Raw genomic sequence first — 25,992 nt, forward strand, 5'->3', positions numbered from 1 at the left:
GATTGTGCTATGACCTTGGGCAAACATGTTCCCAACAACCCTGGAGAAGGGAGGCAGGGAAAGTTCTAGAAGGCACTGAACGAGCCATCACAGCTCCTGCCGCCCCCCGGGTCACACAGCGAGGCCCTGAATCTCCTATTCCAGTTTCCTCCTTCCGCACTTGCTACCTCCTCTGACAAAGGATTAAGTATCTCTGACTTGCTTCCTCAATTGCCCTCAGACTTTATTTGGCCACTGTTTTATACCCCCTTTTCTCTAAGAATCCAGGTCATCCCTCTCACGGCAGCAGCAGGTAGCCCAAAAGAACAAAACACGGCAGGCAGGAGAGTGCGCCGGCCCTGCTGCTGCTCTGTTAGCAGAAATCCCTTCATCCACCCTGTGGGCCTCAATTCCCTCACTTTCATAATAAGGGGGTTGGACCCAATGTTCAAATTCTTCTAATTCTGACATTTTGATGACCATGACTCACCTCGCTATGGGGAGTCTGCTTTAGGCTCTTCTCTGCTTTATCCACAAAGTCTTTTTCTTCAAAATACAAATAACTCTTGAACTTTATCAAAGCCTTGAAAACCAAGAGAGAAGGAAAGAAAAAAAAAAAAAAAAGGAAAAATGAAGCATCAGCTACATGATCATGGGGGGGAAAAAAAAAGCCAGATTCACACAAATAGCACTGAGTCCCTGTGTTCTGAACAGAAATTTAAAATCTTTGCAGAGTCAGCTTTGTTAGATTTTGAACAACTATGTGTGTCTTAAGAATTACCAGATGGCACACGCTCATTAAATATTTTCACAAAAGGCCCTTACCAAGATTTGGGGGGGGGGGGTCACTTCCTTCCCTCCTAGTTCCCTACCTGTTTCTCCCACAGGTGGTCTCTGGGTCACTCCTTTCTTATTGGTTCCCAAGACTCTGTTTAACTATTCATTCCCAGGTAAACATATGACATTAATTTTCTTTTTTTAACTTTTTTTGTGGCCGCACCACGTGGCTCATGGGATCTTAGTTCCCTGACCAGGGATTGAACCTGCACCCTCAGTAGTGAAAGCGTGGAGTCCTGGCCACTGGACCACCAGGGAATTCTCTGACATTCATTTTCTTAAATTTGAATTTTTTCACACATACATACACTGAGCGTGGTGAAAAAAATTCAAGAGGTATACAAGAACGCAAAATGAAGACTATCTCTCCCACCATGTCCCTCCACACTCAGTTTTCTGTTGCCAAAAGCAATCACTGTTCCAGTGTCCAGGTATCCTTCTAGAAAGTCTTGGCATATATTAATATCTTCAAAATTAAAAGGCATACAAATGGCAGCATACTATCTATTCTGATTTGCATCCTGACTTTTTCATTCAACAATATACACCTGAGGTCATTTTATATCTACATAGTAGATATGTAGCTTCTGAACAGATCCACAGTATTCCATTTTATGGACATATTAGTAATTGCTTATTCAAATTAAAAACAAATTTTTATAATGGAAATGAAACAGTAAATAATTTTAAGGATTCCAACAGTATCCTCGCGGTAACTGTAGACCTCTGTGCACTGTAGAACCAAGCACTCATGTGGTTGAAGGTTCTAGGTGGTGGCAGGAGTGACGAAAGTCAGCAGTGTGATGCCACCAATACAATGTGCTCTGACTGCTTATTATCAGAACAACCTTGGAGGAGACACCACCAGATTTAAGCACTTACTCTAAAGCTACCATAATCAGGACAGTGTGGCACTGGCAGAAATAAAGGTCAACAAATAGATCAGCGGAACAGAGAGCCCAGGAATAGATCTCCACAGTCATTGGACTGTCACAAAAGGAACCAAAGAAATGAGGAAAGGAGTTTTCAGAAAATGGGGCTAGAATAAGTGGATATCAACACAGAAAAAAACCCTAAACTTGGGGGCTTTCTTGGTGGTGCAGTGGTTAAGAATCCACCTGCCAATGCAGGGGACACGGGTTCGAGCTCTGGTCCAGGAAGATCCCACATGCCGCGGAGCAACTAAGCCCGTGCACCACAACTACTGAGCCTGCAGTCTAGAGCCTGCGTGCCACACCTACTGAAGCCCGCACACCTACGGCCCGTGCTCTGCAACAAGAGAAGCCACCACAGTAAGAAGCCCGCACACCGCAACGAAGAGTAGCTCCCACTCACCGCAACTAGAGAAAGCCCACGTGCAGCAACGAAGACCCAACACAGCCAAAAATAAATAAGTAAATTTATATTTAAAAAAAACCTAACCTTGACCTCTACTCCATGTCATTCACAAAAATGAATTCAAGGTGGATCAGAAACCTAGATGTAAGAGCTAACACCATGTTTTCAAAGAAAACATGGAAGAATATCTTCATGACTTCCTGAGAGCAGGCAAAGATTTATTCACTCATAGAAAGCAATATAATTCTAAAGAAAAATCTGAGATGGACTTCATAAAAATTAAGAACTTCAGTTCATCAGAAGACACCATTAAGAAAATGAACAGAAAAGTCAGAGTAGGAGAAAAATACTTTTTAAAAAGCCATTTCCAACAAAAGACTGTAATCCAGAATATATGAAGGAACTCCTACAACTCATTAAGAAGACGAACAACCCAATTTTTTTAAAAAGTCAAAATATTTGAACAGAAACTTCACAAAAGCAGATGAATGGCCAGTAAGCACATGAAAAAATGTCCAATATCATTAGTCACCAAAGAAATGCTAATTTAAACCAAACGAGATACTACTACACACCCACCAAAGTGGCTAGAATTGTTTGATAACAACAAATGCTAGCAAGGATGTAGTGCAACTAAAATACTCATACACTGTTAGTGGGAATGGAGAGTCTGACAATCTCTTATAAAACTAAATGTATAATGACCCAGTAATTCTATTTCTAGGCAATGACTAAAAAGAAATAAAAACATGTTGACAAAAAAGGTCTGTACAAGAATATGCATAGCAACTTTATGTATAATAAACCCGAACTTGAAATGGCCCCAGTGTCCATTAATAGGAATATAGGCAAGCACTGTGGTATTGCACAATGGAAACTACCCTGCAGTAAAAAGGAACAAACCACAGATTCCTGTAACAGCATGGAAGAATCTCAAAAGCATTATGACAAACAATAAAAGCCAGACACAAAAGATCACACACTGCATGGTTCCATTTACATGAGTTCAAGAACAAGCAAAACTAATGGAACAGAATTGTGATGCGGGGAAAAATTCACAACAGTGGTCGCCTCAGTGGGGGTAGGAGCTGGCACTGACTAGGATGGAGTCTGAGGGAACTTCCTGAGGTGTAAGATTCAGCGTCTCCACAGGGGTTTGGCTCAACCTCAAAACTCAGTGAACATACACTTAAAATTTGTACATTTCATTTTATATTGTAAATTTTATATCAAAAGAAAAAACTAAACAAAAGTTAATCTCTAGCTAATGATATGCACCCTTAAGTACTTGGCGGGGGGTTAAAAAAACATGGATGAATGGGTGGGTGGGTGGGTGGGTATGTGGGTGGAGGAATGAATGGATAACATGTTAATGGCAGAATCTAGGTGATGGGTATCTGCACACTGACTTTTAAATTCTTTCAATTTTGTTATGTCTTAAAATTTTCAAAATGAAACGTTGGGAAAGATGTAAATGGATAAGCATCACTAAGAGAACACATAGTTGAAGGCATCAGCTGCCACGGGTCTTCAAACCCAGGAATCTCTCGGGAGGACAGACTCACCTTATCTTTATAGGTATCGGGCAGTGACTTGGCTGTCTCTGTGTCTTCAGGAAGACTGATATAAAACCCCAGGACATCTCCCTGTCCATAGCCAGAAGAGTAGTGCTTGCCAATGGACTGGTGGAATTTGGTCCCCTTTTTGCTCCGCCAAGAATAGCTAAATTTATCATAACCTAAGGGAGCTTGAAGGTTACCTGTCCCAATAAAAAGATACACAGGAAGTCAGAACTGCAAGTCAACTCTGGTTTGCTAAAGGAAAATATTCTACTCCTTTTTTATTTTTACTTTTTTTGCCAGTTTTGTAAAATGGCTAACAAACTATTTCTCACAAGCAATGAATTATAAAAATATTCCTAGGAACTGCAAACCACCTAAACCCTCAGGAATTGAATTTTATGACCACAATCCAATAAGCCTACAAGTCGTGAAGCTCAGCCAGATGGTCTATACCTCTCCACCTGTTGCCACGTCCGTATCATAGCCCCAGCTTACCTAACGGCTGGGACCAGCCCAGCCTGGCAGCGGTGTCTGGCGGCATCTCATCCACCGTGATTTCAAAGTACCAGGCACCTTTCCGAACCCCATGAGAAGCCCGAACCATAGAGTAGCCCTTCTCTCCGACCACAGTCAGCCGGTCATCGGAGATCTTTAACTGGGGAGCTGCAGTGATGGAGATTAAAACAAAGGCCTGCAACTTATTTGAAATACTTGGAGACAACTGCCACAAACTCTTACCCTCCAGTAAAACGAAATAAAAAAATCAGAAATATCAAGTCAGGAATTTGAAATATTAGTTCAGGAGTTTAAAAGTCTCCAGATATAGATGAAGGAGGAGAAAGAAAGAAAAAGGAAGAAAGCTGTCAAGTAAGCAGTTTTTATTAAATGGATTATTTAAGATGGCAGGTTAAAACTAATTATACTTGTCTATTCCCTAAAATATAACAAACCAGTTGTAATGTGTTTGGATCCTGATGTGAATAAACCACCCTTTAGAAGACTTTTTATTTGAAACAATTTCAAACTTTCAAAAATAGTGGAGTCCTCACATGTCCTTCACTCGGCTTGCCAAGTGTTAACACCATCTGTGACCATCACACAAGGATCAAAACCAGAAAATTGACATTGACACAATACTGTTACATTAATCTATAGGTCACCTTCGAGTTAAACCAATTATCCAAATAACATCCTTTTTTTGTTCCAGGATCTAATCCAAGATCCCCCATTTCATCTAGTTGTTGTGTCTCCTCAGGTCTTTCATGACCCTGACATTCTGAAGGGTACTGGTCACTTGGTTTGTAGAACTGTCCCTCAAACAGGTCTGTCCGATGCTTCCTCCTGTCTGGGTCCAGGTCATGCCTCTGCCGGGACACCACTGCAGTACTGCCAGGCCTCTCAGTACGTCAGGTCAGGAAGCACATGCTGTCCAAATGGTGATGTTAAACTCTGATCACTTGGTTAAGGTGGTGCCTTCCAGGTTTCTCCACTATAAAATTACTATTTCCCCTTTGTAATTAATAAGTATTTTGTGGGAAGATAAAAAGATATTTGAGACAATCAAGGAAATCTGATTTGGACTGAATTCAGATGATAGCAAGGAATTATATGTTTTGCTAAGTGTGATAAGAGCTTGTGGCTATAAAAGCAAACTCCATACTTTTTAGAGATACATATTTTTAAGAGTACATAGGGTGAGACTTACTTCTTAAAAATTAAAAAAAAAAGAGACAGTGAAACAAAGGAGCAGATAAAACAAATACGGCAAAACCTTGATAACTGTTAAATCTGGATGAAAACTATGTGGAGCTTCACTGTATTCACCTCTCGACCTTTGCGTATAGTTTGAGTCTTACTTTACTAAGAAACCATTATGTAACATAAGGGGACAATCTAGACCAACTGGAAGGGACACTGTGACTTGGATGTAGTATGTGAGATTATTTCTGTGATATTCCTGTTGAAGATGCAGAACTTGGATCATGAGGAAGGAGAGGAAACCAAACTGAGGGATATTCTGTAAAATAACCGCCTTCTAACTTTCAAAAGCGTCAAGGTCAAAGTCTAGGAAAGATGGAGAAGCTGTTCCAGACTGAAGACTTAAGAGTCACGACAACTAAATGCAGCAAATGATTCTCAACTGGACCCTTCTGCTATAATGGACATTCTGGATCAACTGGGGAAACCTGGATAGAACATGAGCATTGGATGGTAGTAATCAGATGCTAATTTCCTCATTTTGATTGTTGTGTCAGTTCTGTAAGATGTGAAAGTTTAAAAAAATATCCACTAGTTCTTTCATATTCTTCCTTTCAAGAGGTGGAGCCTAATTTCCCTCCACTTGAGTGTGGGCTGAATTTAGCGACTAATTTCTTGTAACAAATATAATGAAGTTGAAGTGACTGTCCCACTTCAAGATAGGTCAAACTCTTTACAGCTCTCTTGGAGAACTTGCTCTAGGAGAAGTTAGCTTCCATGGATGAGGACAAATTAGCAGTCTATGGAGAGGCCTACATAGTGAGGACCTGAGGGTGTCCCGTCAAAGCCACGTGACTGAGCCATCTTGGAAACAGACCGCCATCCCCAGCTAAGAGCTTGACTGCAACTTCCTGAGTTTTCCTGAGCCAGACCACACAGCTAAGCTGCCCCCAGATTCCCAACGCTCAGAAACTATGAGATGATAAACACTGGTAGTTTTAGAATGCTAAGCTTTATGGTAATTCGTTATGCAGCACTAGGTAACACAAGGAGAATGTCCTTGTTTGTAAGAAATACACAACAAAGTTCTCAAAGGTGAGACAGCATCATGGCAACTGACTCTCAAGTAGTTCAGGAAAAAAAAAAAGTTTAGTACTGTTCTTACAACTTTTTTTTTTTAAATAAATCTGAGACTATTTCAAAATAAAAAGTTTAAAAGATACAATATAGATTTATTGTTAACTTTTAAAAGGCTCAGCATAAACAGCAGGCAGCCACTGCTATCCTACGTATTAAGTTCTAACATGTTACTGCTAAATAAGGGCCAGTGTTCTCCCATTTTTTCCCCTCCAGAATTATAGTTATTATGTAGAGCGAAACACGACAAGGCTCACTTCTTAAACCCTGAAGTCACTTATTTGGCCCTTCCCTACTATCAAAGTATGCTTGTCACTCACAGGAGTCAAACCGATCCATGTACCATGGTCATGAAACTGAGGGATTACGTCCAAGTGACTTCACTCGACTCCTTCACTTCTGAATGACTAGCATCAGTACAAGTGTTACAGCTTTTAGCATCAATTCAAGAAATAATGAATGGGCTTCCCAATGGAATAACTATATGGACATGTTTAGATTCAATTCAAAGAAACAACTGAAAGAGGCATATTTTAAACAACTGTGGAAATGTGAATATGGACTGAGTATGGAATAATTAAGAAATTATTATTCACCTCTATCGGGTAAGATAACGGCACAGTGGTTATGTTTCTTAAAATCCTCGTTGGAGATAAATACTGAGATATCTATGGGTGAAATAATAGGCTATCTGGATTTGCATTAATACTTCAGAAAAACAGCAAAGAAATCCATGAGGTACACTTGTCTAAAAGTAGTTTATTTAAATTCACTTTCACATTCTAATGGATAATGAATGCTATTCTCTGAATAACTGAATAAATTATGCCATTAAAAGAACTATTATACATTAAAAAGAGTTTTGCATGACAAAAAAGTCATAAACAAAGTTAAAAGACAACTGAAAAACTGGGAGAAAATGTTTACAACATATTCCACAAACAAAGGGCTAACTAACATCCCTAGCACATAAAGGGACAAAAGACCAAAATACCAACAGAAAAATGGGAAATAAAAAAACACAAACATAATTCACAAGGTAATGACTCTTAAACATGAAAGAAAATGTTCAAACTCAAAGAAACACAAATTAAAACACTGAGATTCCATTTCTCACCTCCCAGGCTGGCCAAAATTAAAATCTAGGACAACACCTTCTGTTTGTGAGGTTATGGGGAAACAAACATTCTCTACATTGCTGATGGGAATGCAAACCGGCACAGCCATGTGAAGGGGAATTTGGCAATATCTAACAAAACTAGGTATATACTTACTTACCGTTTGGTCCAGCAATTCCACTTCTAGAATTCAACCATGAACGTATACCACCAAAAATATAAAAACACACAAGCCCATGGTTATTCACTGCCTCTTGATGAATCCAAAATCCTGGAAACAATCTAAGTGCCCATATTCAGAGTGGTTGAATAAACCAGGTACATCCACATAATGCCATATCATAAAGTTAAAAAAAGAAAAAAATGAGGACGAGCTCTTTGAACTGGCATGGAGTAACGGCATGAAGCAAAATGCAAGACTATCTACAGTATGCTGCCCTTCATGTATGAAAAAAGGAGATAAAAGGAAATACACACGTGTGTGCTCACCTGTGCAGAAGAAATAAAGGATGAACTAGAAACTAGAGAGACTGGTCATGTAGAGGGTGGGTGGGAAAGTGGGAGAAAAAGAGGAAATGAGAGTGGGGCAGCAGGGGTGAGGAGGGATGACTCTGGGCAAACCTTTGTGGACAACAGTAGCTCTAGAACTACAGTAATGTTGCACATACCCTTCACACTCCCCTGACACAGACGCACATGCCCCCAAGATGTGGGAGAACCCCAAATGGCATGCCAACACTAACAACTGAGCCTACCGTATCACAAATGAAAACCATAAGCACACTGAAGGAGGTGGGGAAGGAAAGAACTAATCTAAGTTAGCAGTATCCTGATGGGATGTGCAAGGCTAAGACAGAAAGAGCTGTACATAAATGCTGTAATCTAGTTAGGGAATGTTTCCTACAGTGGTTTGCAATTCTCAAACCACCTTATGTGCATATTAGACATGAATGAGTAAGAAAATGTATTGGAGGTAATTAGAGTCAGGTCTCTTACTGTTCAAGAAAGAAGTTACAAATATGGAAAGGTGGAAGGCTGGAACAACCTTGTGGTGTTTGATTAAAATCCAAGGTAGCACAGTAAACTCAGTATAGGCATGTATATATGTGTCGGTCAGGATACGGACATACATTTCCCACCTCGGTCCACTGTGGAAGCCTAGAAGCAACACCCTGTAACAGTAAGCACACCAAACGCTCACATCTTCATTTCTAAACACCATTCTCCAATCAAAGGAACCCGGGCTCCTTGGAGAAGGAGCCGATACTTGGCCTGGAGCACGGAAAATATGAGATGAACCAAAAACATCTTGTGACGCCAGCAAGTAAGGAAAAAAAAATGATGGCGCTTATCGAAAGGACACAAGATTCCATTCGCAACAATGTAGGTGGACCTGGAGGGTATTATGCTCAGTGAACTAAATCAGACAGAGGACAAATACTCTGTTATCATTTATATGTGGAATCTAAAAAACCAAATGAATGTACATGACAAAACAGAAAGAGACTGACGTATATAAAGAACAGACTAGTGGTTACCAGGAGGAGAGGGAAGGGAGGAGGGGCGAGATAGGGTTAGGGGATCAAGAGGTACAAACCACTATGCATAAAACAAATACCCAATAAAAAATAAATAAAGCAACTATACCCCAATTAAAAAAAAATGATGCTTTAAGGATATATTGTACAGCATCAGGAAATATAGCCATATTTTATAATAACTTTAAATGGAGTATAATCTATAAAAATATTGAATCACTATGTTGTACACCTGAAAGTAATACAATATTGTAAGTCAACTATACTTCAATTAAAAAAAAAAAAAAAAAAAAGGAAAACACAGGAACCAACCTAAAGAAGCTCCTAATGGCCAAAGCTGGAGTAATTTGAGCAACAAAATAAAAAATATCTGTTAAATGCACACTGATAAAAATAATCAATTAAATAATAAAGAAAGGAAGGAATAAATAGCAAATGATCAGGCAAATACCACATTAACAACTGTTGCCGACAAGATCCACTGATGGATGTTAAAATTAGTGGGCAAAACTTTACAGAGAAACGGGATACTTGCATAGCCTCGCAGTATCTTTCCCTAAGATATTTATGAACTATAAAGGGAAAGACAGTAGAGAGAGACAGCAGAAACCACCTTAACGCAACCAATAATAAGACAACACAACCAATAATAAGACACATCGACATCACCAGCTCATGAGGTGATGCAGTGGGAAGGATTCATGTCTGCGGTGTTCTTCTAAAAGTGCAACACCTCAGTCTCATCATGAAAAAAAGTCAGACAGACCCTCACTGAGGAACAGTCAACAAAGTAACTGATTAATACTGCAACAGACTAAGGAGAAATAACTAAATGCAATGTGAGATCCTAGAAAAGAGGCACTAGAGGAAAAATTGGTGAAATTTAAATAAAGTCTTTAGTTTCATTCATAGCATTTACCAATGTTAATCTCCTGGTTTTGATAACTGTACTACGGTTATGTAAGATCTTATTATTAGGGGAAGCTTGATGAGGGATATATGGAAATTCTATTATTTTTGCAACTGTACTGTAAGTTTAAAATTAGTTCAAAATAGAAAGTTAAAAAAAACCCCACACACCATATATAATTGGCTAGAGCTTATAAGAAGAGAAAAGGAAGAAATTATTTCTTGCACATCCTGGCTGGGTCTAGCCAGAGATGGGGGTGAGGGGGCGGTAGCAGACTGACGTGTCCGTCGAATTCTAGACGGGACACAGCTGACGACAGAAGTTCAAAGTAACACTGGGTCCAACACGACCATTAATAGCTTACCTACCTCGATCATGTAGGGCTAACAAAACCCGTTCATACAAGCAGGCTCTGTAGAGGTCTCCAGGAATCGGTTTTCCTGCCCAGCAGTCGAGTTCAAGCTTCTCAGGGTCAGGGGCGTGGGGATCGGGCTCAGCTAGAATATACCGATAGCCATCTTTGTTAAATGGGTGTTCCAAGGGGTAGCCATGAGGGGGAAGGCGCTGAGCAGAAAACAAAGGGTCACTGCAGAAAGGAAAAAATAAAATCAAGAAACTAAAACCCCCTCTAGCTCCAGTGCCTTCACTTCCATAAAGAAGGCCTCTGATTTATTAGAGTTCAGCTGGAACACATGCAACTTCAAATGCTTTTCATTATTCAAATAGATCATCCTGCCCTCTGCTGGCAAAACGGGGAAATGAAAATTACTTTAATCTGTATGGGTATCTATGAAACTGAGCCAGTAGATCACAGGGGAGAAAGGGTACAGAGGAACAAGGGCAGTTGCCTTTAGTATATTTATTACTATAACTAGTGAACAGAAACTCAAGAGCTATGAGCACTTACTACCTGTTTCCGGGCTGAATAAGAACTGACCTGGATTTCGCCACCTCAGGACTGAACAAAGTGAAGGGAACAGCCATGAGAGGGGAGAGGCAGAAAGTTTACGTAAAAGGGCTAGCATTCAGTATCGGTTTCACTCTCTCTGGTTCATCTACTCTTCCTCAAGAAGCCTTAATGGAACTTTGCTCCCAGGTAAATCACCGCAGGCGTGCTGCCCCAGGGCTGTTCCACTTAGTAACGAGTTCCTAAAACAGGTCACCTAGTCTGGGGCTCATTTACCCCTCCAAGTGCTAAGGATCTGAGAAAAAGGGACAGGCTTGCGTCCTCAGACACCTGAGCTCTTCCCTGCTGACGGACTCTGCCAGCCGGAGCGGGAGCTCTAACAGAGGTGAGTGGGGCGGGTGTTCTGCCCACCTCCGGGCCTTCTTGGTGGTCCCTGTGGCCCCGCCGTCCTGCTGTTTGCGCTTGGCTCCTCTTCCTTTTCCACTGCTTCCCGCTGCAATTCCCCCTTTAAAGAAAAGGCAGATCACTTTCAATGAGCTGTGACAGACGCCCCGTGGGGATGCTGACACTCCACGGGGACTGACACTCCCAGCGTGCATTTGTGTAACACCACAGGAGGATTTCCTGCCTGAAAGCAGACTGCGCTTCCCCCTGGTTCAGAACGAGTCTGCTGAGCGGCTCCCACCCCAGGACTCTGGGTTCTGGCAGTAAGCCCAGTGAACCTAGCACTAACGCCACCTGTGTTATAGTTTCGACCTTCGCTTCTTAAATGAACTGCAACTACTAGTACACTTTCCGAGGATGTGACACAAATGCATTTCCACTCGTTCAGATTCCAAACACCCACAGCTAGAAACAAGTGCACGGATAAAACCCTTCTCCACCCAAGTGAATACAAACACCCATAAGGAGAGAACGTCCTCACTATAAGGGGGGTGCGCGCGTGCTTGAACTCCACATGGCGCACACTCCATAAGCGTAAGAGAGGCACAGCATCTGCTAAAGCGCTGGACTTGAACTTCCAACAAGACAAAAGTACACCAAACGTGGGAAACAAAAACAGAGGTACTAAAAAGGTGTTTCTGTCCAGTGCTGCTAGGCATCCAGTATGGCTGTCTGTGACACAAGCAGGAAAGGCGGCTTTAAATTTAGCAGGCGATCTTTACAATTATTAAAATTGTGCCAACGCCCCGAATTTAGGTTAGACTAACCTGGCTTGTGGAATTAAGAGAAAATACCCATAGAGAATTTATAAATTTTCTTTTTTTAAAAAATGAGCTACATACAAGGGCCACAAGGAATACTACCTTGTATATTTCTAAAATAGGTACTCTGAAATATTTGTCCAGTTCTGTCATCCCTCTCAGTTTGTTTTTCCAACTTCCAGAAAATATCCCTGGACTGTAGGAAAACACCTTTATGTAAACAACTGCATGAAGTACTGTATCTTAATTTGGGGCAAGCTTGGAAATTATCAGCAGTTCTGCTGCAATAAAAAGAGGATCAAGACACAGAAGGCAGGTCATATTCTGCATAGACAGGACCAGATTCATACTGAACTTCCTTTTACGAACACACCAGCTTGTCATTCCTAGTCCTCATAAAAGGCTTAATGTTAAACGGCTGCAACATTAACATCTCTAGTTCGAGTTACCTTCATCAAAAAACTATTAAGTTTTTATTGGCATCTGCATTTCAATTATTTTGAGAGAAGTTTTAGATCCATCTTGAACAAAACAAGCAACACAAAGGGGACTGCTGGCCATGTCAGGCAGAATATGACAACGTACAAGCTTCCAATTACTAACATTAAACCGGAACTACTGTTTCATATCGAGTGCTACTGCCACCATCTCCACAATGCTTTAAAAATTTAACTTAGGTTTAGCTTCTACCACAACTCAGCGAAAAGCATTTTCCAAAACACAAAATACTTAAGTCTGAGAGGCTGAAAGAAGACAGAGGAGGAATTCACCTCCAAAAGAGGCTCCACCTGTAAGAACAGAAGTGGCACCATGTATTTGTCAAATTTTAACAATTAAAAGGAGATTAAAATTACAATTATGTAATTTAACAATTACATAATTTTAACAGATAATGTAAAAAGATGAACAATACACTTAGCTATTTCCCACCCATCTTAGAATATTAGTAACAGTGGAAATGATTACATATTTAAGATGCTACCACTCCAAAAGACAAGGTAATGACACCATGTGTCAGATGAATAGCTAGCTACCTCCCCATTATACCCACTCTCATTAGACTACCATTAGCAGCAAAGGGCTTTCCTGCTCTTAGATGGCTTAGAGAGAAAAATATGCTACAGTGGGTGATCAACACAGAAATGCTGTCATGTGAATAAGCTGAAGATTAAGGGCAAGAAAAATGAGAAGATGGGCAGGAAGTGTATTATATAACAGCTGAATTAAGGAAAAAGAGTGCAGAGCAAGTGAATCTAAATTAAGTGTTAGTTATGAAGATACAGATGGGGAGTCTAATATAAACACAGCGAATCTGACCTTAAAATTTGTACCTTGTTTTATGCTAAATCTGTTTCACTTAAGACCAAACTGTAGTGTAAAGTGACAAAAAGTTCTCCCCTACTACCATCTGTCAAACCCTTGGCTAGCTCCTAAAAATTGAGATTTGGACTTTAAAGCATCTTAGTAAATATCCAGTTAAGAGTCAACCCAAAGACTGCCCAATTCTAGGCACATCTGGATTCAACAGCTTACAGGTATTTCATCGATGAGACACTGAAACACTTACCATTTAGATTCCCACTGGTAGACACAGCACTGCTTTGTTTTTGGTTGTCATAAGCAGGACCAATGTTACTAAGATCCTAGAGGGAAAAATATTCAATTATAAAGGGAGGCTATCTAATCAAACCAACCTGGCAATGCTCAAAAGAACAGGAGAAATTCTAACTGAATGACAACCTAGATCTGAAACCTGCAGAGGTCCCAAACTTAGACGCTTCAGGGATCAGCCAGTAACACGTGTGAGGATCCAAGTGGTTTAAGAAGGAGGATGAGTGGCAACCAACCCGTGCTGGGGGGTACGGCCAGGCCAAGGGCGCACCTCCCTGTGGGAACCAGACCCGGCGTAGTCAGAGCTTCGAATTTTTTTCTCTTAGAGCTTCGCATTTTACAAGAAAAGGCAGAAATCTGAATTTCTACATGAAATCTTAAATTTTCAATATGGGCAAATCAAACATTTTAAGGCACAGCTGAAAGATTTGATCTGCTGAGATGCTGGATGTGACCCCTGCCATTTAAACAAAGAGGGGAAGTTTTCTTTTTCCTCATATTATGCTAGATACACAACACAAATTCTTCTTCACAGCAAATTTTTCTTCACACTAACAAATGTTTTTAGAGCAAAATTTGAGATGGAAAGAAAAGGAGAAATAACTTGGAATGGCATATTTGTGTTACAAGTGAGGAAATGGAAGTTAAAAAAGATAAAAGTGACACGCATCGAGTCATAACATTTTAGGGAAGAGCCAGAACTAAGACACCAGTCTCCTGGTTTAAGGTGAGTGTTCTTTCTTTCCATGTGTAGTAAGAACCATTTATTTGGAACCCACCATGCTATGGGCATTTGTAAGTGGCAAATATACAAATGTAAACAAAGGCTGATTCTCTCTGTCCCCATGGCTTAAAAATCAAAAGGGGATTATGAAGCATATTAATGTACCTGATCCAGAAGGCCAAATTTGGGGTAATCTTCTTCTGGGTCCTTACTCCCAGGATCGGGGTGTTCCTTTACTAAGAATACATCTCTTTCTTTACTCTAAAAGGAAACAGCATTTTAGTATTACTGGAAATTTTATACTTAAAATGAATGGATGAATGAACTGCTAACTCCAATCCCTAGGTGTAATCTCCAAATCCCAAAGCCCGCCCCTCACCAGGAAAAACCCAACACACAACAGTATTGTTTTTCCCTGATTAGAAAATTAATGCATGACCATCAAAAAATTCAAACAATAGAGAAACTTAAAAAAATGAGAGCCACTGTCCTTGATAACCCTCACCCATCCCTGCATCTCACAGAGATACATACTGTTAACAGCTTGCGCTGACTTCTCCCCAGGTGCTCTCTCTAATTCTAAGGACAGTAATGTTCAGAGTTTTGTTTTCTTTTTAATCAATGAAAACAATTGTCTCCAATTTCAATATAAAAAATTATACTTGCCAAAGTGCACTGGACAAAGGTTTCAGCGTCATACATAAAACTACCATGTCTTCATTTAAGACACAATGTGCAATTTACTGATTTTGTGTGAAAACTATTAAAATTTACAATTGCGCTCCAAGATTTAATACTAAGTTGTTCTCATTTTCTCAGTCATCACATTATTTCAGTGAGACCAAAAAAATATATATATACACATATATATATATAAATTCTTACAAGGAACACTGGTTTTCTAAATGTTGAGTCTAATCAATTTTAGCCTACTTACCATCGTTTTAACAATGTTATTTGGCCAGGTCATTTTCCCAGGTCTCTGTCTGGTCGTCATGCACTCCCAATATTTATCAATAAATGGTATGATATCCTAATTTTTAAAACAAAATATACTAAAGCTTTTATAGTTGCTTTCAAAATTATACTCACAAAAAAAAAAAGCATTTTCAAAGACCTTGTCAGAATCAAAAGACAAATTCATGTTTTGCCTTTTAATAACTGAACAAATACATAATTGCATGCGAACAACATATAGGTTGTGGGGAATTTCAAACAAGTATACATATACAAGGACTTCCCTGGTGGTCCAGTGGTTAAGACTCCGCGCTTCCACTGCAGGGGGCACGGCTTCGATCCCTGGTCGGGGAACTAAGAGCCGGCATGCAGCAAGGCGCAGCCAAAAAAAAAAAAAAAGATTCTGATTCAAACAAGTATATACAACTCTTAGTCACATAGGGCTTATAATCCAGTTAAAGGGAAAAGATCTGCCCTAACTCTGTAAGATGACTCCCAAGTACTCTCTCTCCTGAGCTCCTGTTCCTCCCCACCAGACACATCTCCACCTGGAAACCCCGCAGGCACCTCAGACTTCTCGTGACCAAGACTGAACTCTGTACCTCACCTCATAAATCTGCTCTTAACACTCAGAATCGCCCCTCACCCAGAGTCACAGGCTTGACACACAGAGTCACTCTTGTTCTTCTCGTACAACCTGCGCATCTAAACGGTCACCAAGTGAATTTTTTAAAAAATATTTATTTATTTATTTATTTATTTGGCTGTGTCGGGTCTTAGTTGTGGCGTGCGGGCTTCTCTCTAGTTTTGGCACGGGCTCTAGAGTGTGAGGACTCAGTAGTCTAGCGGCATGTGGGATCTTAGTTCCCTAACCAGGGATCAAACCCGTGTTCCCTGAACTGGAACAGCAGATTCTTAACCACTGGACCACCAGGGAAGTCCCACTAAATGAATTTTTAAATTTCAGAAACTTTTCACCAATCAGGGCTCCTTTCCACCCCCACTGCTTTGACTGTGGTCCTCGCCAGTTCCCGCTTGCATGACTAAAATCATCTCTGAGCTTCATCCTCTGGCACCAACTTCCCCCCATCCTAGGCCACCTCCCCCAGCCAGAGTTTGTCCGCCACTAACGCCTTCCACCAGAAGCAGTTCCAAATCTTGTCTAAAAGGAACCAGGTTGAATCAGGCAAAGCACAAGGGAAGACTGGGATGTTCTGTTGTTCCAGAAAGTAAGGAAGAGTTCGAAGACCGAAGAGGGACATATCAAAAAGTGTCAGGAGTCAGCCGGGATGGGTCTACACTGGTCAAATCTGAGCATCGGAAATCCAGAAATCCCATAATGGACTATAAAAATCAGTGATTCTTAAAATTAAAAACAACAACAGCAACGGTGGGGGGGAGGACTCTTCTTCACAGAAGAATTGTAAACCAGTAAATGTATTCTGTTTACAATGACCATCCTATTAACTGCTTCAGGCTAGGACAGTCAGTGGCTACTACCACCGCTGCTTGAAAGGGTTCACGCAAACTCCACGTACTACCCCACAAATTACTTAATAATTACAATGGAAACATCAAGTAGTTAAATTCAGGACGACTAATAAATAACCTCTTTACCCCAGTAGTCAAATTTAGGAGCACTAATAATAAAACAAAGCAATATCTTACGCCTCCTGATGTGATACACAGAAAAACACACACTATCTACATAATATTCTTGCCAAAAATGTTTAACCCGAACCTGATCATCAGGAAATAATCAGATAAATGCAAATTGAGGAGCATCATGGCAAACAACGGTCCAGGCTCTTCAAAATTTCAAATGTTATAGCAGACTAAAAAAACAAAGTAAAATAAAGGAACTATTCTAGAGATAAAAGAGACATTACAACTAAATTTAATGTGTGATCCTTGATCAGGTGCTGGATAGAAGAAAAAGCTATGACAGATACTATTTAGACAATAAAAATACTGAGAAAAATACACTCAATACACAAAAATATAAATTGTATATATAAGATAGTTGTATTGCATCGACATTAAGTTTTTTCAGTATGATCACTGTACTGTGGTTATGAGAGAATATTGGGTAAAGTGTAATAACTACAATTTAGTCTCACATAAGCTTAGGGGTAATATACAGACATGGGGAGATAAAGCAAACACAGCAAAATGGTAACAGCTGGCAAATCTAGATAAATAATAAACAGATGTTCATTGTACTATTTGAATTTTTCTATATATTTGAAAAATTCAGAATAACAATTTAGAGAAAAAAAAACTAAGAGGCAAACCTAATCACAGCACACCTCTATTTAAATGCATTCTTTTTAATGCAGGAAAAAAGGTTGGGGGGGTGAGGCAGGGGGAGGGGGACCCTCTGCTGACTCCTCCGGCTTACAGGATTAAGTCCTAACCTCTCTGTTTAGTAGAAAAGGCCCTGGTCAGTCTGATCCTGAATATATTTGTCTCACTAAATACCCTACACCAACCAGTGTCTTTCTTTCTTTTTTTTTTGGCCTGGCCGCACGGCTTGCAGGATCTTAATTCCTCAACCAGGGATCGAACCCGTGCTCCCTGCAGTGGAAGCGTGGCCCCTGCAATGGAAGCTCCAAGTCCTAACCACTGGACAGCCAGGGAATTCCCCAACCAGTGTCTTTCAAACTGTAGGCTGCAATCAATTAGTAGGGTATAAAATCAATTTTGTAGGTCAACACTAGCATTGACTAGAATAGAAAATATCAGCATGCAGAGGGAAAAGATCAGAGGGTGCCTCAGTTTTAAATGAGAGTGGGTACATATGCATGTATACCAGGTCACAGTGTAAACTCCAAAGTTGTAAAATTTACTTAACTCATATTTTTTTTACCGTGAGTCACAGTAGGAAAGACTCACGGACGGGCTGATCATCTAATTCTGAGTCCTGACTTTAGTCATGTGGTTTTCCAGTTTAACAATAAAGGATGAATCTTTTTAATAAACTGGCCTTTTCCCCTGACAAAATCTGTGATTGGCATCCATAAAAACAGCTCAAACTAAGCTGAGAAGGTTCACCTCAAGGTCTGATTATTAACTGTGGGACAGACAGTTGTTTGTTTCTATAAAGCCAGTCAAAACTATTTAAGGATTTTTCTTTCTTTCTTTTTTAAATACACTCTTTTTTAATATAAGGATTCATCCTTCTAATAGCTAAGCCAATGACACAATGAGCACACACTAGGAAGTTAGTAAATCACATGAAATGAGAACAAAGTAACCACTGAATTAGTCATATATTCATAAAACTTGGGGGGAAAGACCTTATTGTTAGACTGTACAGTTGACCCCTGAACAACTCTGGGGTTAGGGGCACCGACTGTCTACACAGTCAAAAATCCTCATGTAGGTTTACAGTCAGCCCTCTGTATTCGTGGTTCTACATCCAAGGATTCAACCAACCTTGAAATGTGTAGTGCTGTAGGATGTACTTAGTGAAAAAAATCTGCATATAAATGGACCAGTGAAGTTCAAACCCATGCTGTTTAAGGGTCCACTGTATTTAGAAGTTCCTCCTGATTCTTTGGCATAATTGCAATTACAATAATTCTATCTCTACCTTATCTTTGGAGAACATGGTTTTCGGATGTTCATCCTGTGTTCGGGACTGCCAGGTTAGGTTGGCCAAAGCACTAAGGCACATTTCTTTCAAGTCTATAAAAACAAAAAGGAAGAAAAAGTTACCTGTAGTAATATATCCCTGTTACCAAAAGAATATTCAACTAGGTGGTCCACAGATTAACAACTACAGCAGCAAAGAATAGAGTCATCATTTGATCTGAAATGGACAATAGCAATTATTCAGCTAAGCCCCAAGGTAACTTCTACCAGTTACCAAGCAAAGGTTCCCTGATTCGGCTGAGCCCAAATCCCTTTCCTTTGCCAGCTAACCAGAGGACAGTCACTTCGTAGTACTCTGGAGTTTGTCCTTACTTGCTTGCTTCCGGAGGAAGTAGGTATTCCCACTATGATGGCATACATTGCAGTGGAAACTGTAGTTGGTCATGAAAGGTAGACAGGATCTGGAGAACAGCCAAATTGTGCAAATTAGTGAAGTTCTGAACACACACTTATGAGAAGTAAATCAACAGGGATCCTTTCCCTCAGTGAAAGTTACATAATAACGCTACTGTATTAATATACTCTTAAAACTTAAAAAGGTCACCAAGGGAATTCCCTGGCGGTCCAGTGGTTAGGGTTCCACGCTCCCATTGCAGGGGGCATGGGTTCAGTCCCTGGTCAGGGAACTAAAATCCCACATGTTGCACAGCAGGGTCAAAAAAACCGAAAGGTCACCAAAACAGGGCTCATATTTTTACAAATACCTGGATTTTTCTGTCACAAAAATTTAGTAAGACATCATCCACTATAGTTGATAATTCGGCATCTGCAAGGTTCTGACCTGAGCCCTATCGAAGCTAGTTTACTATAGTTTTTAAGCACCTAAAAGAGTATACCAGGCGACTTGTGGAAGAAGACAAAGTAGTCTCTTTAAATATCTTTACATTTAAATATCTGTATTTATATTATATTCAAGTATCTTTGTAAAGTGCCAATACCATTGTTGGAAAGGGCAGACAGGTATAAAAAGATTAATTTTAAAATGTAAATAATTATTCAAGAACAACACAGAAGTCACAAAACATTACTTGCTTCATTACCAAATGAATCCTACAGATGATAGTCTTATTTAAGAGTTCAAAGGACCCAAGTAGTAACTTCAGATTTAAGAGTTAGGGAAGATTTTTTGAGGACACAAATTAGGATTTGGAAAGATGAGTTGGTCTTCTTTTCTACAGGCAAACTATTTTGTGTAGAGATGAGAAAGTGCAAACTAGGAGGCAAAGGGGCAAACTAGTGTACACAAGTTTGGCCAGGGGAGGGGAGTTGTCGGGGGTATGGTAAAAGATAAGGCTTGAAAGGTAAGAAGTACAAGAGGCCTTACATGCCCGTGGAAGTGGATCTTCTCTGTGGGTAACAGGAACATCTTGAAGGGGAAGCCACCTTGTGAAAGCAGTAAGTTTGGTGACAGGATGGGTCTGAAGGGAGGAAGAGATTAGAAACGGGAATACGGAAGAAGCTGCTGTAGCAGTTCCAGCAGAAGGTTAAAAAAAAAAAAAAGCCCTCACCTCGAGTGAAACAATAAAAATGGAAAGGACAAGCAAATGTACAAGAAGAAAAAAAATTGGTCAAGCTTGGTAGCTGATTTGATGGGGGCGGGCATGAAATAAAAGGAGTCCTAACCACTAAGACTGCTTGTACCATAGAGGAAATCTCCTAAGAGGTAAGCTGGGGGCAAGAGAAGGCCTGTTTGAAGGCAGAGGGGAAGAAACTGGAGGAGGGAAGAGACTGAGGGCTAACAGGAACCATGCATTAGAGAAGTGTGGTGGCTCTACTGGGTGACTGGAAAAGTATAGGGAGAGCCTGGTCCTGAAAAGGAGAAAGTAAAAGAAAAACAAAAGACTGGTTTAAGTTGGAAGAGAAGAAATCAAAATAAAGGCAGGCTTATCTTGGACTTTGCTGAAACTGGTTTAAGGTATCCTTAAAGAGATGTTCCCAAGTGTGTGTCTACTGCCACCACTCAAGGAATTAAGAAATATCCTTATGACTGTTAAGATCGAGTTCCCTTACCTTTACCTCTCTCTAGAGCCCCTTCCATTAAACAGTCCATTGTGATAAGCTCACTTACAGAAGAGATAGGCAGGTATATAGTTACCTAATTCAACTACAATCAGGTGTTTAGAGCAGCCTTTTTCATACCCTGCTAGCTCACTCACTTCCTCCATCTCAGCCATAAACGATAATCTGTCCCATCTGCTGGGTTTTAGGTATAACTTCTCAAATTCAGGTACAAACTGGTCTCTACCAAACCTCTGAACTGTGGTTTGATTCACTGCTGGATTGTTCCACATTATCACTCTGATAAATCTCCTTTCCTAGGCCCTGTTTATCCAAACAAATTCTCCTTGGCCAAAGTGGCCCAATTTTAGGTCTTTTCTAACTGACCAGCTTATATATTTTCCCTATAGGTCTTTCTACCAAGATCACTTATTCCTGATCCTTCAATAATTTTCTTTCTTTTTTAAACATTCTATCCTTGCTCACCAGTCACATATTAATCAGAACATTAGTATTTCTTTAACTTTTTAACTAGAAAGCAGTCATCAAATTATAAAGGAAAGTTGTTTCTTCACAAATCCATCCAAGGGGGATTAATTTCAGAATCAACAACGCAGCCCTATTCTGAGACAGTCTTATCTAAATTTATTTGTATAATACGGACCATAAAGAACACCCCAGAGAGGCAGCAGTATAGTTATTTCCATAGACAGTGAGTCAGTAATGCTGCCTTGCTAGCTGTTGACCGAATCCCCAGAATAAGTAAAGGAGCCTTTCATTCTCAATCGTTCATAAAATGATTTTAATTCACTAGAAGAGGTGTAAAGACTGGAAATTGGTTTTGCTGAGGAGAGAATTCAGGACACCTAAAGGGAGTGAATTAGAAATCAAAAGGAAAAAGAGGATGGCTCAAGCATGAAGAGGACTGGCCATCTCAAATTTTTGACAGCAGGCTTTTTCCACCATATACACCAACCCTTTCCCCCAAATCCACAATACCCAATACAAGGTTTAAATGATATTGTCTCAAATTTGTTTATTTAATGCTTTGTAATTACATGGTTTGTCTCCTATGCAGGTCCTAAGTGCAAAAACAGCGATAATAACTATCATTATACCTGTTAAGGGCTTGCCCTTAGTAGACAGAAGACATGCTCAGGCTATTAAGACAATTCCTGATTCAAATCCTACTACTCACTGAACAGGGATCAGGAGACACAGGAAATACGACGCATTTACATTTGCCTACACGCCGACTATTCAACTGTTGGACGTGTTGAGATCTAGTATTTACAAAGTGATTCTTAGAAAGCCTATGAAAAATACTCACGAGGTATCGATGCCAAAGGTGTCTGCTGTGAACCATTTGGTACATATTCCACACTGCAGCTCCACCTCTCCCAACTGGCGACCATTCTCTTCATCCACGGAGCCCGCCTGAGTATCCATCACCTCTGAAGTATCCCCAGCACCTTCCTGTGTCCACAGAGCCATGAGAGAATCAAGTTAGCTGACCTGATTTTATTTTTGATTCGCTTAAAAACTTTAAAAACCAACCCTATTTTGCTTTGCAAACATCCAAAAGAAATACCTACTAGTGTATCCTTTCCATTAGAGGATTCTGTCTCCAAGCCACCACTTACATCAACTGAGTTTGCATCCCTGTAAAATAAGGAAAGCACTCAGAAAGAAGAATTTTCAAGAGAAACACACCTGAAAATGCCTATTCCCAAAGATGATGATCAAAGTACAGCTGAACGTCACACTCCTACTTTTTTCAGCAAAGACTGTTCTCAGACTGGATGCCCAGCATTAGGAAGAATGCGGCCAAGATAAACGCAAGCCCATGGGGCATCAAGGAAACCTAATCGGCCCTTACAGACAAGTCTACAGGGGATGGAACTGGTCCTGGGGGAGGTTCGCAGAGATGCAGATTTTCCTCTCTGTTTTCAGAGGGACCATTACTTCCTCCAGTCTGGCAGCGCAAAGTGGTTTCCTCTCTGGAATTTTTGAAGGGTTCCTGCTAGAAAGTGACCTATCAGCACCCTGCTGGGGTGCAAGGGCCGGGAGGTAGGAGGAGAAACTTGGCCTAAAAGGTGCGAAAGAGGCGTAGCCCGAGATACAGTTCAGAGGGGACAGGCCAAGCGGTGGGCGGGACTAAGGTCCGGGAGGGAGCAGGGCAAGCCGTTGGCCACAGGACCTGGGTTCGGAAGGGGCGGGCAGGAGGGCTCCCGGGAGCCGCGGGATTCTGAGAGGGGCGGGCCTCCCTCCTCCCTCCCCCCTCCCCCCTCCCCCCTCCTTCCCTCTGTCCTCCTCGGGCTGCAGGACGTCTCACCCGCTTTCGGCCTCTCCAGAGCCAGGCTCCGCGGCTGGAGCAGCAGACGTCCCCTCCCCGGCCGGAGCGGCTGCTACCGCTACTACCGGTTTCGTTTCCCCTTCTTCTGCCGGTGTTGCATTTGCAGCCACTGCCGGGCCGGGTCCTGCATTCACTCCCGGGCCAGGTACGGTTCCCGCCGCCGCCATCACTGCCGCCTCCTAGACTTCTCGCGAGAATACTATCTGCGTCTCGCGCGAGTTGCTCACTGGCCCTCTAACCTTCAAATAGTAAAGACTCTCGTTGAGTACACCGCCTGCCAAGGGAAGGCGCTCTCTAAGCCCGCTTTAAGGTCGGGAGGGCAGACAGAGGTGGGCGGGGCCTCGGGGCTGGGTAGCTACAGACCAAGCCACGTGAAGGCGGGGGAGGTGTGATTACTAGTTGGATTTCCTCTAGGACTCACTTCATTTCAGGGTGGACGCTGCGCATTTTCGTGACCGGGACGAAATCACCACGCAGATGAAGCGCCTTGAGAGCGCTGGCAGCCTAGAGTCTTTGAACGCTGTGATGTGCATTGCAGGCGTTCCTCACCGTTAGACGTGGGAAACGTCTTCCCGCCCCAGAAGTAGTTTGTTGTACTGCCCTCGTGATCTGCCACTTTGATCAGGTTTCCTAGTGGCGTCTAGAGATGGGCGGCTTAGTTTTGTGACTTTAAAGTTAATTGAAAATTTAAATCAAAAAAGTAATTGGGGAATTCCGTGGTGGTCTAGTGGTTAGGATTCAGCGCTTTCACTGTGGAGGCCCAGGTTCAGTCCCTGGTCAGGGAACTGAGATCCCCGCAAGCCGCACAACACGGCCAAAACAAAACAACAACAACAAAAGTAATTGGTAATAGATCGCCATGTGATTTGGCATAGAACTTTGAAGTCGTTGAAAGAATTGAGTTGAACTGATTTCTAAATGGGAATCTGCTTGTTTATGTAAACAAAGATTGTCAGCTCTTACATCTATAAGCACGGAAAATAGGAATAGAATTGATGCTGAACCTGTCTCATTCTAGAAATAGTGATATTCATGGATATACGGATTAATTGAAAATCTAATCCTCAGTCTCATTAAGAATTGCATTTCTAATACAATTTTAATTTTTATGTTTAGTAATCAAAATGTATACTATGTTTATTCGATCAGTTGTATACTGATAATTGACTGAAGAAATTTTTTTTTTATATAAGCAGATATTCATTTTAAATTATTATTTATTTATTTATTTTTGACTATGTTGGGTCTTCGTTTCTGTGCGAGGGCTTTCTCCAGTTGCGGCAAGTGGGGCCACTCTTCCTCTCGGTGTGCGGGCCTCTCACTATTGTGGCCTCTCTTGTTGCGGAGCACAGGCTCCAGACGCGCAGGCTCAGTAGTTGTGGCTCACGGGCCCAGTTGCTCCGTGGCATGTGGGATCTTCCCAGACCAGGGCTCGAACCTGTGTCCCCTGCATTGGCAGGCAGATTCTCAACCACTGCGCCACCAGGGAAGCCCTGAAGAAATATTTTAACACTAGAGATTTATGGTCACAGAAAGTATACAAAAATTTAATTTCAACTTTTATACATATTTTTATTGCAGAGAAGTATTTAGACTTTCTAGTTAAAAAATAGATATATACACATATGTATTACCTATATATTTTTATATGTGGGTGCATATATATATGTTACATTTTATCTTGTGAAGGAAGAAGAATGGAAATAAGATGATGTAAAATTTCCAGCTATTAAAGAAATCTTGTTCATGTATTTTTTGTTTTTTGTTTTTTTTAAGTGTACTCTTCAGTGGTTTTTATTTATTTATTTTGTTTTTTAAGATTTTATTTTTTATGTGGACCATTTTTTTTTAAGTCTTTATTGAATTTGTTACGCTATTGCTTCTGTTTATGTTTTGGTTTTTTGGCCGCAAGGCATGTGGGATCTTAGGTCCCAGACCAGGGATTGAACCCGCACCCTCTGCATTGGAAGGCAAAGTCTTAACCACTGGACCTCTAAGGAAGTCCCTGTTTTGGGGGGATTTTTTGGCGGTACCACATGGTTTGTGGGATCTTAGTTCCCTGACCAGGGATTGAACCCAGGCCCTGGCAATGGAAGTGCCAAGTCTTAACCACTGGACTGCCAGGGAGTTCCCTATATCTTTTTTTTTTTTTTTTCTAATGCCAGTAGTGACACGCTAAATCGATTTGATGACCCAAATTTGAAAAACACTGGTATAGCATTGTTTTCAAAGGGCAGTGGTCTGGGGATTGAACCCTGGACAGCACCTGCATTTTAAATGAAAGTCATGAATGATCTGAAACCAAGTCCCCCTAAAACCGAGTTCCCTTACTGAATTTATGATTAATCTCTCTATCCAAAACTTCATTCCCTTTCTTGTCCCCTCTGACCTCAATTCCTTGTTTACTGAACAGTAATCAACCAGAGTCAGATGATTAAAATTGCTGTGGTCAATAACATC

At 40.9% G+C, this 25,992-nt stretch overlaps 1 protein-coding gene across 4 annotated transcripts in view; it reads right to left on the reverse strand.

Moving 5' to 3' along the window:
* The window catches only part of ASH2L (ASH2 like, histone lysine methyltransferase complex subunit), a 38,031-nt gene that overhangs the window by 2,564 nt on the left and 9,475 nt on the right, over window positions 1–25,992 (reverse strand). The window contains exons 1-14 of one of the 4 annotated variants that reach the window (XM_036838743.1): window positions 23,954–23,968; window positions 23,512–23,771; window positions 22,772–22,838; window positions 22,507–22,658; window positions 19,491–19,579; window positions 19,117–19,211; window positions 15,502–15,597; window positions 14,730–14,825; window positions 13,797–13,872; window positions 11,436–11,529; window positions 10,486–10,703; window positions 4,212–4,379; window positions 3,720–3,913; window positions 470–562 (exon numbers count right to left, since the gene is read on the reverse strand). In XM_036838743.1, coding sequence (XP_036694638.1) covers window positions 470–562; window positions 3,720–3,913; window positions 4,212–4,379; window positions 10,486–10,703; window positions 11,436–11,529; window positions 13,797–13,872; window positions 14,730–14,825; window positions 15,502–15,597; window positions 19,117–19,211; window positions 19,491–19,579; window positions 22,507–22,658; window positions 22,772–22,838; window positions 23,512–23,699 — 1,626 coding nt within the window. In that variant the 5' untranslated portion in view covers window positions 23,700–23,771; window positions 23,954–23,968. Of the gene's footprint in view, window positions 1–469; window positions 563–3,719; window positions 3,914–4,211; window positions 4,380–10,485; window positions 10,704–11,435; window positions 11,530–13,796; window positions 13,873–14,729; window positions 14,826–15,501; window positions 15,598–19,116; window positions 19,212–19,490; window positions 19,580–22,506; window positions 22,659–22,771; window positions 22,839–23,055; window positions 23,183–23,511; window positions 23,772–23,953; window positions 23,969–25,992 lie in introns of those variants that run through there. The other 3 variants (XM_036838744.1, XM_036838742.1, XM_036838745.1) reach the window with 3 other exon arrangements.

The sequence above is a fragment of the Balaenoptera musculus genome, chromosome 21, assembly GCF_009873245.2.
Source record: "Balaenoptera musculus isolate JJ_BM4_2016_0621 chromosome 21, mBalMus1.pri.v3, whole genome shotgun sequence".
NCBI lineage: Eukaryota > Metazoa > Chordata > Mammalia > Artiodactyla > Balaenopteridae > Balaenoptera > Balaenoptera musculus.